Source organism: Oncorhynchus mykiss, chromosome 6 (assembly GCF_057628025.1).
Source record: "Oncorhynchus mykiss isolate SJ-2025 chromosome 6, ASM5762802v1, whole genome shotgun sequence".
Taxonomy (NCBI): Eukaryota; Metazoa; Chordata; class Actinopteri; order Salmoniformes; family Salmonidae; genus Oncorhynchus; species Oncorhynchus mykiss.
This window is the reverse complement of record NC_143027.1, coordinates 50,148,364-50,165,674: the sequence shown is the minus strand read 5'-3', so window position 1 is coordinate 50,165,674 and position 17,311 is coordinate 50,148,364. Positions and strand designations below refer to the sequence as shown.

General features: G+C 42.0%; 1 protein-coding gene across 6 annotated transcripts in view; it reads right to left on the bottom strand.

Annotated features, from left to right (window-relative positions):
- si:dkey-220o5.5 (actin filament-associated protein 1-like 2) overlaps positions 1-17,311 on the bottom strand; it is a 101,169-nt gene that overhangs the window by 45,056 nt on the left and 38,802 nt on the right. For all 6 annotated transcript variants that reach the window (XM_036980386.2, XM_090238145.1, XM_090238144.1 and 3 more), the window contains 2 exons: positions 9,854-9,982; positions 76-159 (listed from right to left, as the gene is read on the bottom strand). In XM_036980386.2, the coding sequence (XP_036836281.1) occupies positions 76-159; positions 9,854-9,982 (213 nt within the window). The remainder of the gene's footprint in view (positions 1-75; positions 160-9,853; positions 9,983-17,311) is intronic.

Here is a 17,311-nt window from a genome sequence, read left to right as displayed (position 1 = left end):
AAGGTCACAGCCAGGTCACAGGTTAAATGTCAGATATCACATGCACATACTGAGGAGAGAAATGCATTCATGTACCTGTGCCTGACAGCTGGGTTTCCCTGAGATCATTGCTTGGGGACCCTGATGGACAGCTCATGATCATATACTCAGCATCCTCAACTGGAACACAGGAATACAGACACACAAAATATCTCAATGGATGGGTTATCAGATCTAAGTCCTACTTCTGGTCAGATGTTTCCAAAATATGTCAGTATCCAGAATTCCAGCTATGCAAGACTCTATTTGACAGTTTGTTCATAGTTTTTGGGCCATACTGAACAAATGTATGGTGCATCGATTCCTCCTTATAAACCTTGTGTAGCACCATGTGATAAATAATCCACATATTTTTATTCTTCAGGCAAACATGGGCCTGTCTCTTAAAATGATAAAACAGACATATGTTGCATCCCAAACAGCACCCTATTTGCTTTATAGTGCACTATTTTTGACCAGAGCCCTATGTGCCCTATATAGTCCCTATGTGCAGGGGGCCAAAAGTAGTGCACCATAAAGGGAATAGGGTGCCATTTGGGATGCAGACATGGTCCATGGAGTTTAGATGACTGTACTCAGGCAGATTAATCTCCTGGCCAGAGATGAGAGGCTAGGTCCCAGACACACTTCCCATGATTCTGCATGGGAGTTGGAAAAGACTTGGAGCGCCAGGAATCCTGCTGGTCGTGCTACAAGAAGCGTGCTCTGTCATCCATGCCCAGATTTCCTTCCACACCGACACAGTGGCCAGCAGGTTAACCGAGACACAGCAGTACTTTACAAGGACAGCGGAATCTCCTATTAAATTAAGCAGATATCTGAACTATGTTGTCATTACAGCCACTTCCAGATACAACAGTGTGTTTATTGAATGGTCAGATGCATGATGATTGCATTCTAATTAGCATCAGTGTAGGTAAAGGTAGCAAGAGTGGCAACAACAGTAGAATAGTAGTTAGTATTGTTTTGTTAAAAGGGTGGTTAACTAACATTTGCTGTTGGGCAACACAGAAAGATTGGCTACTCCTGGAATCAACCATAAAACACTGCCCAAGGTTGAGTTAGCTGGAGAGGCGTTAACCCATCTGGACAAGAGGAATACCTATGTGAGAATGCTGTTCATTGACTACAGCTCAGCATTTAACACCATAGTACCCTCCAAACTTGTCATCATCATCCTGGGTCTCGACCCCGCCCTGTGCAACTGGATACTGGACTTACTGAAGGGCCGCCCGCCCCCAGGTGGTGAGGGTAGGTAACAACTTCTCCACCCCGCTGATCCTCAACACTGGGGCCCCACAAGGGTGTACTCCCTGTTCACCCACGACTGTGTGGCCACGCACGCCTCCAACTCAATCATCAAGTTTGCGGACGACACAACAGTGGTAGGCTTGATTACCAACAACGACGAGACGGCCTACAGGGAGGAGGTGAGGGCCCTCGGAGTGTGGTGTCAGGAAAATAACCTCACACTCAACGTCAACAAAACTAAGGAGATGATTGTGGACTTCAGGAAACAGCAGATGGAACACCCCCCTATCCACATCGATGGAACAGTAGTGGAGAGGGTAGTAAGTTTTAAGTTCCTCGGTGTACACATCACAGACAAACTGAATTGGTCCACCCACACAGACAGCATCATGAAGAAGGCGCAGCAGCGCCTCTTTAACCTCAGGAGGCTGAAGAAATTCGGCCTGTCACCAAAAGTACTCACAAACTTCTACAGATGCACAATCGAGAGCATCCTGTCGGGCTGTATCACCGCCTGGTACGGCAACTGCTCCGCCCACAACCGTAAGGCTCTCTAGAGGGTAGTGAGGTCTGCACAACGCATCACCGGGGGCAAACTACCTGCCCTCCAGGACACCTACACCACCCGATGTCACAGGAAGGCCATAAAGATCATCAAGGACAACAACCTCCCGAGCCACTGCCTGTTCACCCCGCTATCATCCAGAAGGCGAGGTCAGTACAGGTGCATCAAAGCTGGGACCAAGAGACTGAAAAACAGCTTCTATCTCAAGGCCATCAGACTGTTAAACAGCCACCACTAACATTGAGTGGCTTCTGCCAACACACTGACTCCCGAGGCTGACAGGGCATTTGGGGAGCTCTAGGTACGTTTCCTCTCCGGACCATCCGGATCCTACCCATCCCTTCGTGGTAGAGGTGGACGCCTCGGACACTGGAGCAGAGGCGGTCCTTTCACAGTGGAAAGAAGGGGACAAGAAACTGCACGCATGTGCATTTCTCTCCAAGCGGTTCTCAACAGTGGAATGCAACTATGATGTAGGCTACCGGGAGCTCTTGGCAGTTAAGTGGCCCTTGAGGGATGGGAGACAATGGTTGGAGGGGGCACCTCATCCTTTCGTATTCTGGACGGACCATAAAAACTTGCTCTCCATTCAAGATGGTGTAGCAGTGCAAACGTTGTTTGCCGTTCTCCCGTGTAAATGTTGTATTTATTGTCTTTTTAAAATATATTTACATTTATTTTCAATTTGCTAAATTGGCCTTTCTATTGCCTTACCTCCTCACGCCATTTGCACACACTGTATATAGACTTCTTTCCTATTGTGGTATTGACTGTACGTTTTTTCATTACATGTGTAACTGTGTTGTTGTTTGTATCGCACCGCTTTGCTTTATCTTGGCCAGGTCACAGTTGTAAATGAGAACTTATTATCAACTGGCCTACCTGGTTAAATAAAGGTGAAAAAAAGAAGCTAAGAGGTTGATAAAATAAAACCCTTACCTTTGAAGATCTTCTTCTATTGGCACTCCAAAAGGTCCCAGCTACATCACACATGGTCCTTTTGTTCGATAAAGACCTTCTTTATAACCCCCAAAAACTCAGTTTAGCTGGTGCGCTTCATTCAATAATCCACCGGTTTCCCTCCTTCAAAATGCATTCAAATAAACCAATAAACCAATTACCAATAAACTTATCCAAACAAGTCAAACAACGTTTATAATCAAACCTCAGCTACTCTACTAAATATATAAACAACACAATTTAAGACGGACAATCGTTATTGTCTTTACCGGAGATAAACAACAAAGAACATCTCATCCACGCGCATGAAAACACTACAGCCAAAATGGGAGCCACTTAGAAAAAGTACAAATTCTAGCTCATTTTTCCAAAAACAAGCCTGAAACTCTTTCTAAAGACTGTTGACATCTAGTGGAAGCCTTAGGAACTGCAATCTGGGAGGATTTCGCCTCATAATAAACATGTCAGACATTGAAAACAGTGGTAGGCTGTTTTTAGAGTGTTTTCTATTCAAATTTACCAATTTTATGCATATCCTAGCTTCTGGGCCTGAGTAACAGGCAGTTTACTTTGGGCACACTTTTCATCCGGACGTCAAAATACTGCCCCCTAGCCCAAAGAGGTTAAAGAAGCTGCCAGTTGAGGCCTTGTGAGACGTATGTTTCTCAAACTAGACACTCTAATGCACTTGTCCTCTTGCTCAGTCATGCACCGGGGCCTCCCACTCCTCTTTCTATTCTGGTTAGAGCCAGTTAGTGCTGTTCTGTGAAGGGAGTAGTACACAGCGTTGTACAAGATCTTCAGTTTCTTGGCAATTTCTCGCATGGAATAGCCTTCATTTCTCAGAACAAGAATAGACTGACGAGTTCCAGAAGAAGGTTATTTGTTTCTGGTCATTTTGAGCCTGTAATCGAACACACAAACGCTGATGCTCCAGATCTCAACTAGTATAAAGAAGGCCAGTTGAATTGCTTCTTTAAGCAGCACAACCATTTTCAGCTGTGCTAACATAATTGCAAAAGGGGTTTCTAATGATCAATTAGACTTTTAAAATGATAAACTTGGATTAGCTAATACAACGTGCCATTGGAACACAGGAGTGATGGTTGCTGATAATGGGCCTGTGTACACCTATGTAGATATTCCATTAAAAATCAGCCGTGTCCAGCTACAATATTAACTTAACAATGTCTACACTGTATTTCTAATCAATTTGCTGTTACTGAAATGGACAACAAAATGTGCTTTTCTTTCAAAAATAAGAACATTTCTAAGTGACCCCAAACTTTTGAACAGTAGTGTACATATCGTTAGCAGATGTTAATGCGAGTGTAGCGAAATGCTTGTGCTTCTAGTTCCGCCAGTGCAGGAATATCTAACAAGTAATCTAACAATTTCCCTAACAACTACCTAATAATCACATATCTAAAGGGATGGAATAAGAATATGAACATATAGATATATGGATGGGCAATGGCCGAGTGCCATAGTCAAGATGCAATAGATAGTATAAGATGCAGTACATACAGTTGAAGTTGGAAGTTTACATACACCTTAGCAAAATACATTTAAACTCACTTTTTCACAATTCGTGACATTTAATTCTAGTAAAAATTCCCTGTCTTAGGTCAGTTAGGATCACCACTATTTTAAAAACGTGAAATTTCAGAATCAGAGTAGAGAGAATTATTTTTTCATCTTTTATTTCTTTCATCACATTCCCAGTGGGTCAGAAATTTTCATACACTCAATTAGTATTTGGTAGCAATGCCATTAAATTTTTTAACTTGGGTCAAACATTTCGGGAAACATTCCACAAGATACCCACAATAAGTTGGGTGAATTTTGGCTCATTCCTCCTGACAGAGCTGGTGTAACTGAGTCAGGTTTGTAGGCCTCCTTGCTCACACACACTTTTTCAGTTCTACCCACAAATGTTCTATGGGATTGAGGTCAGGGCTTTGTGATGGCCACTCCAATACCTTGACTTTGTTGTCCTTAAGCCATTTTGCCACAACTTTGGAAGTATGCTTGGGGTCATTGTCCATTTGGAAGACCCATTTGCGACCAAGCTTTAACTTCCTGACTGATGTCTTGAGATGTTGCTTCAATATATCCACGTAATTTTCGTTCCTCATGATGCCATTTATTTTGTGAAGTGCAGCAGCCCCTCCTGCAGCAAAGCACCCCCACAACATGATGCTGCCACCTCTGTGCTTCATGGTTGGGATGGTGTTCTTCGGCTTGTAATCCTCTCCCTTTTCCTCCAAACATAACGATGGTCAATATGGCCAAACAGTTCTATTTTTGTTTCATCAGACCAGAGGACATTTCTCCAAAAAGTACGATCTTTGTCCGCATGTGCAGTTGCAAACCATAGTCTGGCTAATTTATGGCGGTTTTGGAGCAGTGGCTTCTTCCTTGCTGAGCGGCCTCTCAGGTTATGTTGATATTGGACTCGTTTTACTGTGGATATGGATACTTTTGTACCTGTTTCATCCAGCATCTTCACAAGGTCCTTTGCTATTGTTCTGGGATTGATTTGCACTTTTCGCACCAAAGAACGTTCATCTCTAGGAGACAGAACGCGTCTCCTTCCTGAGCAGTATAATGGCTGCGTGGTCCCATGGTGTTTATACTTGCGTACTATTGTTTGTACAGATGAACATGGTACCTTCAGGCGTTTGGAAATTTCTTACAAGGATGAACCAGACTTGTGGAGGTCTATAATTTTTTATCTGAGGTCTTGGCTGATTTCATTTGATTTTCCCATGATGTCAAGCAAAGAGGCACTGAGTTTGAAGGTAGGCCTTAAAATACATTCACAGGTACACACCTCCAATTGACAATTAGTCTATCAGAAGCTTCTAAAGCCATGACATAATTTTCTGGAATTGTCCAAGCTGTTTAAAGGCAGTCAACTTAGTGTATGTAAACTTCTGACCCACTTTAATTGTGATACAGTGAATTATAAGTGAAATAATCTGTCTGTAAACAATTGTTTGAAAATTACTTGTGTCATGCACAAAGTAGATGTCCTAACCGACTTGCAAAAACTATAGTTTGTTAACAAGATATTTGTGGAGTGGTTGAAAAACTAGTTTTAATGACTCCAACCTAGTGTATGTAAACTTCCAACTTCAGCTGTATGTCTTGGCTTATTTTGTAAACTGTAAACTTTTGAACACTTGTTTTTTTTACCTCTTTTTCTCCCCAATTGGTAGTAGTTACTGCCTTGTCTCATCGCTGCAACTCCTGTACGGACTCGGGAGATGCGAAGGTCGAGAGCCTTGCGTCCTCCGAAACACAACCCAACCAAGCCACACTGCTTCTTGACAAAACGCACATCCAACCCAGAAGCACCAATGTGTTGGAGGAAACACTGTACACCCAGCGACGTGGTCAGCGTGCACTGCGCTCAGCCCAACTCAGGAGTCGCTAGTGCACGATGAGAAAAGGATATCCCTGTCGGCCAAACCCTCCCTAACCCGGACGACGCTGGGCCAATTGTGCGTCAGCCCATGGGCTTCCCTGTTGCGGCCAGGTGCGGTGGAGCCTGGGCTCGAACTCAGAATCTCTTGTGGCACAGCAAGCACTGCGATGCAGTGCCTTAGACCACTGCGCCACCCGGGAGGCTACTTGTTTTGTTTTTTTGATAAATAAAAGCATGTTAATGAAAACTTCTTAGGGCTGCAATCCCGTTAACAGGGTTGATATGACAACAGCCAGTGAAAGTGCAGAGCGCCAAATTCAAACAAGAAATCTCATAAATAAAATTCCTCAAACATACATGTATCTTATACCATTTTAAAGGTAATCTTGTTGTTAATCCCACCAATGTCTCAGATTTCAAATAGGCTTTACAGCGAAAGCACCACAAATTATTATGTTAGGTCACCGCCAAGTCACAGAAATATTCAGCCATTTTTCCAGTCACAAAAAGCACAAATAAAGATACATTTAATCACTAACCTTTGATGATCTTCATCAGATAACACTCATAGGACTTCATGTTACACAATACATGTTTGATTTGTTCGATAAAGTGCATATTTATATTTAAAAAATCTCAGTATACATTGGCGCGTTATGTTCACTAGTTCCAAAAACATCCGGTGATATTGCAGAAAGCCACATCAATTTACAGAAATACTCATTATAAATGTTGATGAAAATACAAGTGTTAGACATGGAAATATAGATAAACCTCTCCTTAATGCAACCGCTGTGTTAGATTTCAAAAAAAGCTTTACGGAAAAAGCAAACCATGCAATTATCCGAGAACGGCGCTCAGAAAACAAATAGATATATCCGCCATGTTGGAGTCAACAGAAATCAGAAATAACATTATCAATATTCACTTACCTTTGATGATCTTCATCAGAATGCACTCACAGGAATCCCAGTTCCACATTACATGTTTGATTTGTTCGATAATGTCCATCATTTATATCCAATTAGCTACTTTTGTTAGCGCGTTTGGTAAACAAATCCAAAGTCACGAAGTGCGTTCCCTAGCTGCAGACGAAATGTCAAAAAGTTCCGTTACTATCCGTAGAAACATGTCAAACGATGTATGGAATCAATCTTTAGGATGTTCTTAACATAAAACTTCAATAATATTCCAACCGGAGAATTCCTTTGTCTTCAGAAAAGCAAAGTAGCGCGTGTGACCAGCACGTGACTGCTGGCAGACCGCTAACTCAATCTTCTCTCATTCTCTCCCCCTTCAGAGTAGAATCCTCAAACAAGTTTCTAAATACGGTTGACATCTAGTGGAAGCCTTAGGAAGTGCAGCATAACCAATGTGTGTATTCAATAGGGGCTGAGTTGAAAATCGACCAACCTCAGATTTCCCACTTCCTGTTTGGATTTCTTCTCAGGTTTTTGCCTGCCATATGAGTTCTGTTATACTCACAGACATCATTGAAACAGTTTTAGAAACTCTGAGTGTTTTCTATCCAATACTAATGATAATATGCATATATTAGCAACTGGGACTGAGGAACAGGCAGTTTACTCTGGGCACCTCTGGGCACCTTTTCATCCAAGCTATTCAATACTGCCCCTGCAGCCATAAGAAAGGGAGAGGGGAGCTGGGGCAAAGGCAATATGTGAGTATCAGGATAACTACATAAAGCCAAAGATAGTGGATCAATGAAGATACTTTTGTTCACTCAGGCCGTTTACCATTGCCGATTTAAAGGGGTGGCTCTCCCATAGACACCAATGTGATAGCAGCTGCATCTGGTCTACTTACACTAAACACAAATATAAATGCAACATGTAAAGTGTTAGTCTCATGTTACATGAGATGAAATCAAAGATCCCAGAAATTGTCCATATGCACAAAAAGCTTATTTCTCTCAAATGTTGTGCTCACATTTGTTTCTATCCCTGTTAGTGAGCATTTCTCCTTTGCCAAGACAATCGCTCCACCTGACAGGTGTGGCATATCAAGAATCTGATTAAACAGCATGATCATTACACAGTTGCACCTTGTGCTAGGGACAATAAAAAAACTATAAAATGTGTAGTTTTGTCACACAACACAATCGCACGAATGTCTCAACTGTAAAATCTTTGAAGTTGTTGCATGTTGTATTTATATTGTTGTTCAGGGAAAGGGAAAGGGAGATATCTAGTCAGATTTACAACTGAATGCATTAAACTGAAATGTCTTCCACATTTAACCCAACCCCTCTGAATCAGAGAGGTACGGAGGGCTGCCTTAATTGACATCCACGTCTTCAGCACCCAGGGAAAAGGACAGCAGGGGTTTAGTCTAGATTACATTTCTAAAATGTAGGCACATGTTTAGTAGGACACAACTTTGCCATTGTTATCATGTCATCAAATTTACCTAAGACAGATGGCAATGTTGTCATTTCCTAGAAAAGTTTGTCAAAAATAGCTAGCAATGCTAACATTAGGTAGCTAAAATCCAGTGGTCTTCCGTCAATCTTAGCTAGCTAGCTAACATTACACAGCATCTAAAGTCAATCTGGCAACAACAAAATGATGACAAAAGGTTTTCCTACACTCTTAGAAAAGAACGCTCCATCTAGATCCTAAAATGGCTCATTGGCTGTCCCCATAGGAGAACCCTTTCCACAGAGGGGTCTACATGGAACCCAAAAGGGTTCTACCTGGAACCAAAAGTGGTTCTCCTATGGGGACAGTCGGAGAACCCTTTTGGAACCCTTTTTTAAAGAGTGTACTAATTATTTGCCTCATTTGTAAATGTAATTGTACTTTCAAACCACTGTTAATGCACTTTTGATTAAATCAGCACTCCTTGAAAATGCATTGAATAGAATGCTTGATCAATCGGACTTGCTCCTCGGATAAGGGTTTGCTTGTTCTTGAGAATAGCCATAGCTATTAGTCAGTACATCATTCATATAGTCAGCTTGCTAGCTAGATAGTTGGCTGTGCTAGAAATTATATAATCATGCCAGCTAATTGTTTCAATGCACCTTCCAAATGTGAAATTATAAGACAAAAGGACACTTATATTGAAAAGGCTGTTCCTTTATGTCCTCTTTATTTTGAAGGTTGCTAGCTAGCTAGCTAATCTCGTTCCCAGAGACTTCCGGCCAAATACGTTGTGCGCAATAGCCTGTGGACGAGGTTACTAGCTAACAAACCTTTTGCGAGGGAACGCAAAACATTTTGTGCAGGAACGCAAAGCATTTTACGAGGGAATGCAAAGCATTTCACGAGGGAATGCTAAATAACGAGCTATTTTTTGTTGTGTCCCTTCAGGTGTTCTGTAGTAATGGCTGCCAAAGGTCACCAAGTATTCTCTGGGGTGTGAAGACATATGCAATAAAGACATCTTCTGTCTTTTTTAGTTAATTTGGAAGATATTTTTCACTTGAAAATGTGGAGTAGGTTGTGTAGATCTACAGGAAAAGAAATCTAATTGAATCTCCTTTTAAACTTTATTTTAAGGCTCCAAAATGTGAAGACTGTGCAAGGGGTGTGTGTAAGCTCACTAGGTACTGTAAATAAGTAACAACAACAGTGTCCTACCAGGGGTGTCTTGCAGCTTGGACAGCAGCTCTGAGATAGACTTCTTTTGGGCCTGAGCGATGTAGCTGAGGTTCTCACTGTCCAGCACCACCAGGAAGGAGTGCAGATCTGTGATCAGACGGTTCAGCACTGCGGACACAATAAGGGTGTATTCATTAGTGCACAGGAAAACGTTTTGCAATGAAAATGATTGTTTATTGTTGGACAAGTTCATGTTAGTCCCTCCCCATTTCGTCTGTTTGCTTCCATTTGGTTCCTAGTTTTTACACCCCAGACGTCAACAATGGCTCAATCCCAATACTCCCCCTTAGCCTTCCCCCTCTGGTTTGTGGGCCACATCGAGTCGGAGTGGAGTTCCAATTCAACTTTGATCGAGGAGTAGTGCCATTTCAGCCCTCTAGTTGGCCCTCCAAAGCAAGCAAATCAAGATGCAGACTTCCTATCGAGTGGTTATCAAAACACCCATGAAGCTCTACGACCTAAGATTCTATAGTTGCTTCAGGAAGATGGCTGACAAAAAAATTAGGATGGAAGAAAATGTAAGTAAGTATAAATTCCTAACGAATCATGCACAAAAAATAATACAGTTAAGAGGAATATGTTAGTTAATGTAAAGACAAATGATTCTCCATATTGTTTGGTAATAAAGTTCATTTACGAAAATAGCTATTTAACAAGCAAGCTAACTAGCTAACGTTTGCCAACTAGCTACCGGCATACATTTATCTTTAAACAGTTGAAGTTGTAAGTTTACTTAGCCAAATACATTTAAACTCAGTTTTTCACAATTCCTGACGTTTAATCCTATTAAAGATTCCCGTCTTAGGTCAGTTAGGATCACCACTTTATTTTAAGAATGTGAAATGTCAGAATAATAGTAGAGAAAGTGATTTATTTCAGCTTTAATTTCTTTCATCACATTCCCAGTGGGTCAAAAGTTTACATACACTCAATTAGCATTTGGTAGCATTGCCTTAAAATGTTTTAACTTGGGTCAAAAGTTTCGGGTAGCCTTCCACAAGCTTCTCACAATAAGTTGGGGGAATTTTGGCCCATTCCTCCTGACAGAGCTGGTGTAACTAAGTCATGTATATTTTTAGTTGTTTTCAGGATTTTGCTAATTCTCTCTCGACCCCAGTTTCATATCAGGTGACTCCACATGGGGTTGCGATCCCTGTTTGGGAACCACTGCCCAGGGCCCACTTAAGATGTAACCGGGCCCTTGCCTTCAGAAGGTCAAAGTCATTAATGGCGCAATCCCAATACCTGCTACTTAGCCCTCCCCCTTGTTTTTGAGTGTCCCTCGGTGGGGGAGTGGCAAATCGAAAACGGAGCAACTAGTGGTGGAGAAATAAGGTCAGTATTCATATAGTGTCTCAGTATTCATAAGGGCGCGGCCTCAGCTTCATTTAAAAGCGAATGCGTAGATTTTTTATTTGTACTTGTACGCTGATTTGTCCTACATGGTTTGCATTCACCGGGTAGCTGTTAAAAGTACTAAAGTCACCGGTGCATTATGTCAGCGTTTGAAGTCGGCCTGGTTATGCCTTGTAGCCTGTATTTAGAGGCTCTAATACATCTTTATATTTCTTAAAGTTGTCTCAAGATGTTAATGCTTTCTATTTATAAGCAATTATCCTTTCATGTAGTTGATTTATCTTATGACAATTTTGTTGTGGTGATACACATTTTCTTTGACATATAACTTGCATTTGTTTGTTTAGGAATTTTGTCAGAACCCTTTTGTAATATTATTTATGCATGTTTATCACAATGTCTATAAATTCATTGCTTGAATATTAATTGCTTATTGGTTTAAATATTGTTGATAAAATATAATTTACTGGCCTTTTTGTCCCTTTTAGGAACCATGGCTGGACATTTTGTTGAAAATAAAACAATGGTTCCTCTAAAACTCCTAGCTCCTGAAAGGGATTGTGTGGCTCTATTTCAACTGCAAATCTATTTTAAATGGCCCTTCGAGACAGATAGAGCAAGCAATCACAGAGTACCTATGGAGATCAGGAGTTCGGACCCCAATGATGTCCTCCAAAGTACCATGGACATGGCTGGACAGGTACACCAGTACGCCAAGATGACCCCATTCCTCCTGGAAGCTTGTCTAACCTAGCACATAGGGGACTCCAAAAGCAGGTGGTGCCTCTTGAGGCATATGCACCCCCTGGCTCTATGGGATAGGAAGTCAGCGTCTAACAGCATCCCATACTGAATGAAGTCGCACTACAAAGAGTAAAAATTCAATTGTGACAAGGACTTAAACTTCACAGAGCACGCCTCAGTCACAGGACAGTAGACATTACTCCACTTGCAGTCGTGCCTCCCTGAAAGACCAACAAACTAGTATTCTGGAGGAGAAACAAAATAGGGATAAAGTTGAGGAAATTAAAAGACACATGGAGGAGGGAAATTGCATGCACAATGCCTTCAGATTGATGCTTATGCCAAAGCAGCTCAAATACTATAGGAGACAGCAACAAGGGAAAGGAAAATGATTGCTAGGAAACTAAAACTTGAGAGGTGAATCCGCCAAGCAGAACTTGACCTCTCGTCACCTGAGCTTGTGTGCAGCTTCATTCAACAGAACCTCTTGGAGGATGAAGTAGCCTCTGCTCCTAGACTGTCAACATGTCAATCTAGCTATCTGGCTAGCCCTCACTACCCCCCCCTCCTGCTCAAGATGCTACACTAACTCATCCTCAACCTCTGCTAGCCGCTAACCATGCTACGCTAGCTCCTCAACCTATGCTAGCTCTATCTGACAATGAGCTAGCTCCCCTCAATCTCTGCTAGCTCCTGGCAATGCTACTCTAGCCCATCTCCAACCTCCGCTAGGCCCTGGTCATGCTTGCCCCTCTCCAACTTCTGATAACCCCTGGCAATGCTAGCTCCTCATCCGCTAGACCCAGGTCAAGCCGTGCTAGCTCCCCGTCAACCGCTAGCACCTTGTCAAGCTCCGCTAGCTCCTGAACAAGCCCGCTAGCTCCCCCTCAACCGTTACCCCCTGGTCAAGATGCGCTGGGAAACACCATGGTCCACTTCAAGCTCATCACAAAGATCAGGATCCTGGGACTGAACATCTCCATCTGCAACTGGATCCTGGACTACTAGACGGGCCGCCCTCAGGTGGTGAGGGTAGGCAACAACACTTTTGCCACGCTGACCATCAACATGGGGTCTGCTCATGGGTGTTTGCTTAGCTCCCTCCTGTACTCCTTAGCCGCGCATGACTCCAACACTATCATCAATTTTGCTGACGACATGACGGTGGTAGGATGATGAGGCAGCCTATTTGGAGGACGTCCGAGACCTGGCAGTGTGGTGCCAGGACATTAACCTCTCCCTCAAGACAAAGGAGATGATCATGGACTACAGGAAATGGAGAGGCAAGCACACCCCCATCCACATCAATGGGGCTGTAGTAGGGCTGTCTTGGTCGACCGAGAGTCGTCCTGTTCTTTGGGACAATCGATTGGTTCAACTTATTTTTCCATATATAGACAGACACAACTTTTGTGTTTGAATAAAATCAACTACATATGCACTGAGGTTGTCTGATCCTTTAAGCAAACTGTTTGATTCAATATTTAAGACACACAAATGACTCAAGAAAGAGCTTGATAGTCACACTGTGCGAACAAAAATGACAGTGAGTGCCTGTGTGACGGGCGCAAACTGTCTCGCACTCCTCCCTACTGCAGCGAAAAGGCACCCCAGCACAGCAAGTGTTAAAGGCGCTGTCCGTGCTGAAGTTGCAACATAACTTTAGCCAAGTAGTTTCTTACTTGTTTCTGACTGAAAAGTTCTGTTAACGAAATTACTAATTTGTTTAGGAAGAACAATCCCTATTCCCTCAACCCTTGCTCTTTTTATGTGAAACATGTAAGCATCACATGTGACCAATAGGGCCTGACCTATAGCCTATCATAATCACATCAATAAATTGGTTATAACAAACTCCGAACACAGTCATGTCGACAGCAAAATGGATGAGGAGGACGTGAAAAAGTAACTTGTTATGTTAGAATGTTTATTGGTTGCTCAGGAGGGAAAGGGGAAGATTGTTGTTAGATTGCAATATTATAATATTTTTCTGACCAGTTGGAACAGTGTAAACAACACTAAATAAATAAGTGTACTAAAGAGTCTTTTCTAATGGAAAAATATATAAAATCTTTATTAAGGCAGACTAAGAACATGTTTGCGGTTTGTTTATTGTTTAGGCTAATTATTCAATGCTACCTTTGTTATTTAATTTTAAACCTAAAACGCTTGATTGCATTTCAAAGCATGAATGTATGTGATGGCATGAACAAATTAATGATTGATTGATTGATACAATAACAATAGGATGCACTCTTAGGCCTACAGCTTGATGGTGGTGATACAAGGCTACTATACAAAGCCTACTAATGATAAAGACATGACTTACTTTTATAACGATGACGATAATAATAATTGTAACAATAACAATAAGAAGGAGATCAAGAAAAAGTAGGGTATAGGAGCGAGAGCTGTGTGCATATTATGTGACAAACAGGTGCTATTAGATTCCAATATTACTTTTCTGCCTGTTTGGAGCAGTGTGAACAACACTAAACAAATTACAAGTAATTTATCTGTTCTAACAAGAAAACAAGTTGTAACGCCTTTATTACAGCATAGCAAATATTTAAAACAGACAAATCTGTGAAATTGCTTTATCCAATATATTTGCCATTGTATGAGGAATGGTGCTCATGGAATCATTAGGCTTTTAAGCAAACACTCAAACAGACAACAGAAGCAACATCTGTCTTATTTCTATGGATATATACATTGCATTCGGAAAGTATTCAGACCCCTTGACTTTTTCCACATTTTGTTTGGTTACAGCCTTATTCTAAAATCATAAATCTACACACAATACCCCATAACGACAAAGTGAAAACACGTCTCAGTATTCAGTAGTCAGACCCTTTGCTATGAGACTCAAAATTGAGGTCAGGTGCACCGTTTCAATTGATCATCCTTGAGATGTTTCTACAACTTGATTGGAGTCCACCTGTGGTAAATTCAATTGATTGGACATTATTTGGAAAGGCACACACCTGTCTATATAAGATCCCACAGTTGACAGTGCATGTCAGAGCAAAAGCTGAGCCGAGACAGGATTATGTCGAGGCACAGATCTGGGGAAGGGTACCAAAAAATGTCTGCAGCATTGAAGGTCCCCAAGAACACAGTGGCCTTCAGTCTTAAATGGAAGACTCTACCAAGAGCTGTCCGCCCGGCCAAACTGAGCAATCGGGGGAGAAGTGCCCGATAGTCACTCTGACAGAGCTCCAGAGTTCCTCTGTGGAGATTGGAGAACCTTCCAGAAGGACAAAAGGTACTGCAGTGTGTTAAACCACTGCGTCAGTTGGGAGCCCAATGTGTATTGTATGTTGACTTTGACATGTTGTGGCTTTCGAGTGCCTTGTTTTCTATTCATACACATATTTCATTAGGGATTATATATACACACACACTACCGTTCAAAAGTATGGGGTCACTTAGACATTTCCTTGTTGTTGAAGGAAAAGCACATTTTTTTGTCCATTAAAATAACATCAAATTGATCAGAAATACAGCGAGACATTGTTAATGTTGTAAATGACTATTGTAGCTGGAAACGGCTGATTATTTATGGAATATCTACATAGGCATACAGAGGCCCATTATCAGCAACCATCACTCCTGTGTTCCAATGGCACGTTGTTAGCTAATCCTAGTTTATAATTTTAAAAGACTAATTGATCATTAGAAAACCCTTTTGCAATTATGTTAGCACAGCTGAAAACTGTTGTCCTGATTAAAGAAGTAATAAAACTGGCCTTCTTTAGACTACTTGAGTATCTGGAGCATCAGAATTTGTGGGTTCGATAACAGGCTCAAAATGGCCCGAAACAAAGACCTCTCCTGAAACTCGTCAGTCTATTCTTGTTCTGAGCAATGAAGGCTATTCCATGCAAGAAATTGCCAAGAAACTGAAGATCTCATACAACGCTGTGTACTACTCCCTTCACAGAACAGTGCAAACGGTCTCTAACCAGAATAGAAAGAGGAGTGGGAGGCCCCGGTGCACAACTTAGCAAGAGGACAAGTACGTTAGTGTCCAGTTTGAGAAACAAGTCCTCAACTGGCAGCTTCATTAATTAGTACCTGCAAAACCCCAGTCTCAACGACAATAGTGAAGTTATATGATTACGCCTTCCTACGCACTTCTCAGACTTACCTTAAGCAGGTGCGTAACGAGCTTTGCAGGCATGGTTCGCTTGCCTGCACTGAATAACTCAACTGATGAAAATCATCCCACTTGCTGGCCAACACATTTTCTTGTGGAGTTTTCAATCAATAGGTTATTCAGTACATTTATCTAAAGCCATCCCTTTGAATTTGGTGTTTCTTTTCATTTGAATGTTCTCGACCGACTCACTAGAATATAGGGAGAGAACGATTCAGAATACTAGGGATCAATTAAAGAAAACCATGTAAATACACGCATATCCGTAAACTTTCCAGCACCAATTGGTAGATTTAAAAAATACTCTGATCTTGCATATTATTTATTGTTAAGAATGTATTGATGAATAATCATTTTTTTTAAACGGTTTGGAGAGCCTTAACAAACTAAATACAATGGGGAATAAAAAATACGGTGGTTTGATTCATCCTGAAAGTTGCCATATTCGCCTCCCAGGTGGCGCAGTGGTCTAGGGCACTGCTACGCAGTGCTAGCTGTGCCACCAGAGACTCTGGGTTTGCGCCCAGGCTCTGTCGCAGCCGGCCGCGACTGGGAGGTCCGTGGGACGACGCACAATTGGCCTAGCGTCGTCCGGGTTCGGGAGGGTTTATCCTTGTCTTGTCGCGCACCAGCGACTCCTGTGGCGGGCCGGGCGCAGTGCATGCTAACCAAGGTCGCCAGGTGCACAGTGTTTCCTCTGACACATTGGTGCGGCTGGCTTCCGGGTTGGATGCGAGCTGTGTTAAGAAGCAGTGCGGCTTGGTTGGGTTGTGTTTCGGAGGACGCATGGCTTTCGACCTTCGTCTCTCCCGAGCCCGTACGGGAGTTGAAGCGATGAGACAAGATAGTAACTACTAATAATTGGATACTACGAAATTGGCGAGAAAAGGGGGGTAAAATTTTAAAAAATAAAAAAAGTTGCCATTTTCAATTGTTCAATCCATTAAATATTGGAAGGTGAGAAAAGTGTACAAAATCTACCCTAATAATCCTCACTAAACATGGAACTGTGATGACAATGTAAAGTTGTCTTTAACCGTGTGCAGGCTCCAGGTTTAAACTGCTATGTATTGCCTGCATTCCATAATGATTCAAATAGGCTACATGTCCCAAAGTATTGCACAACTTGTAATACGTTAGCCTAATATGATCCACTATTGCTAGCGATCCTCAGG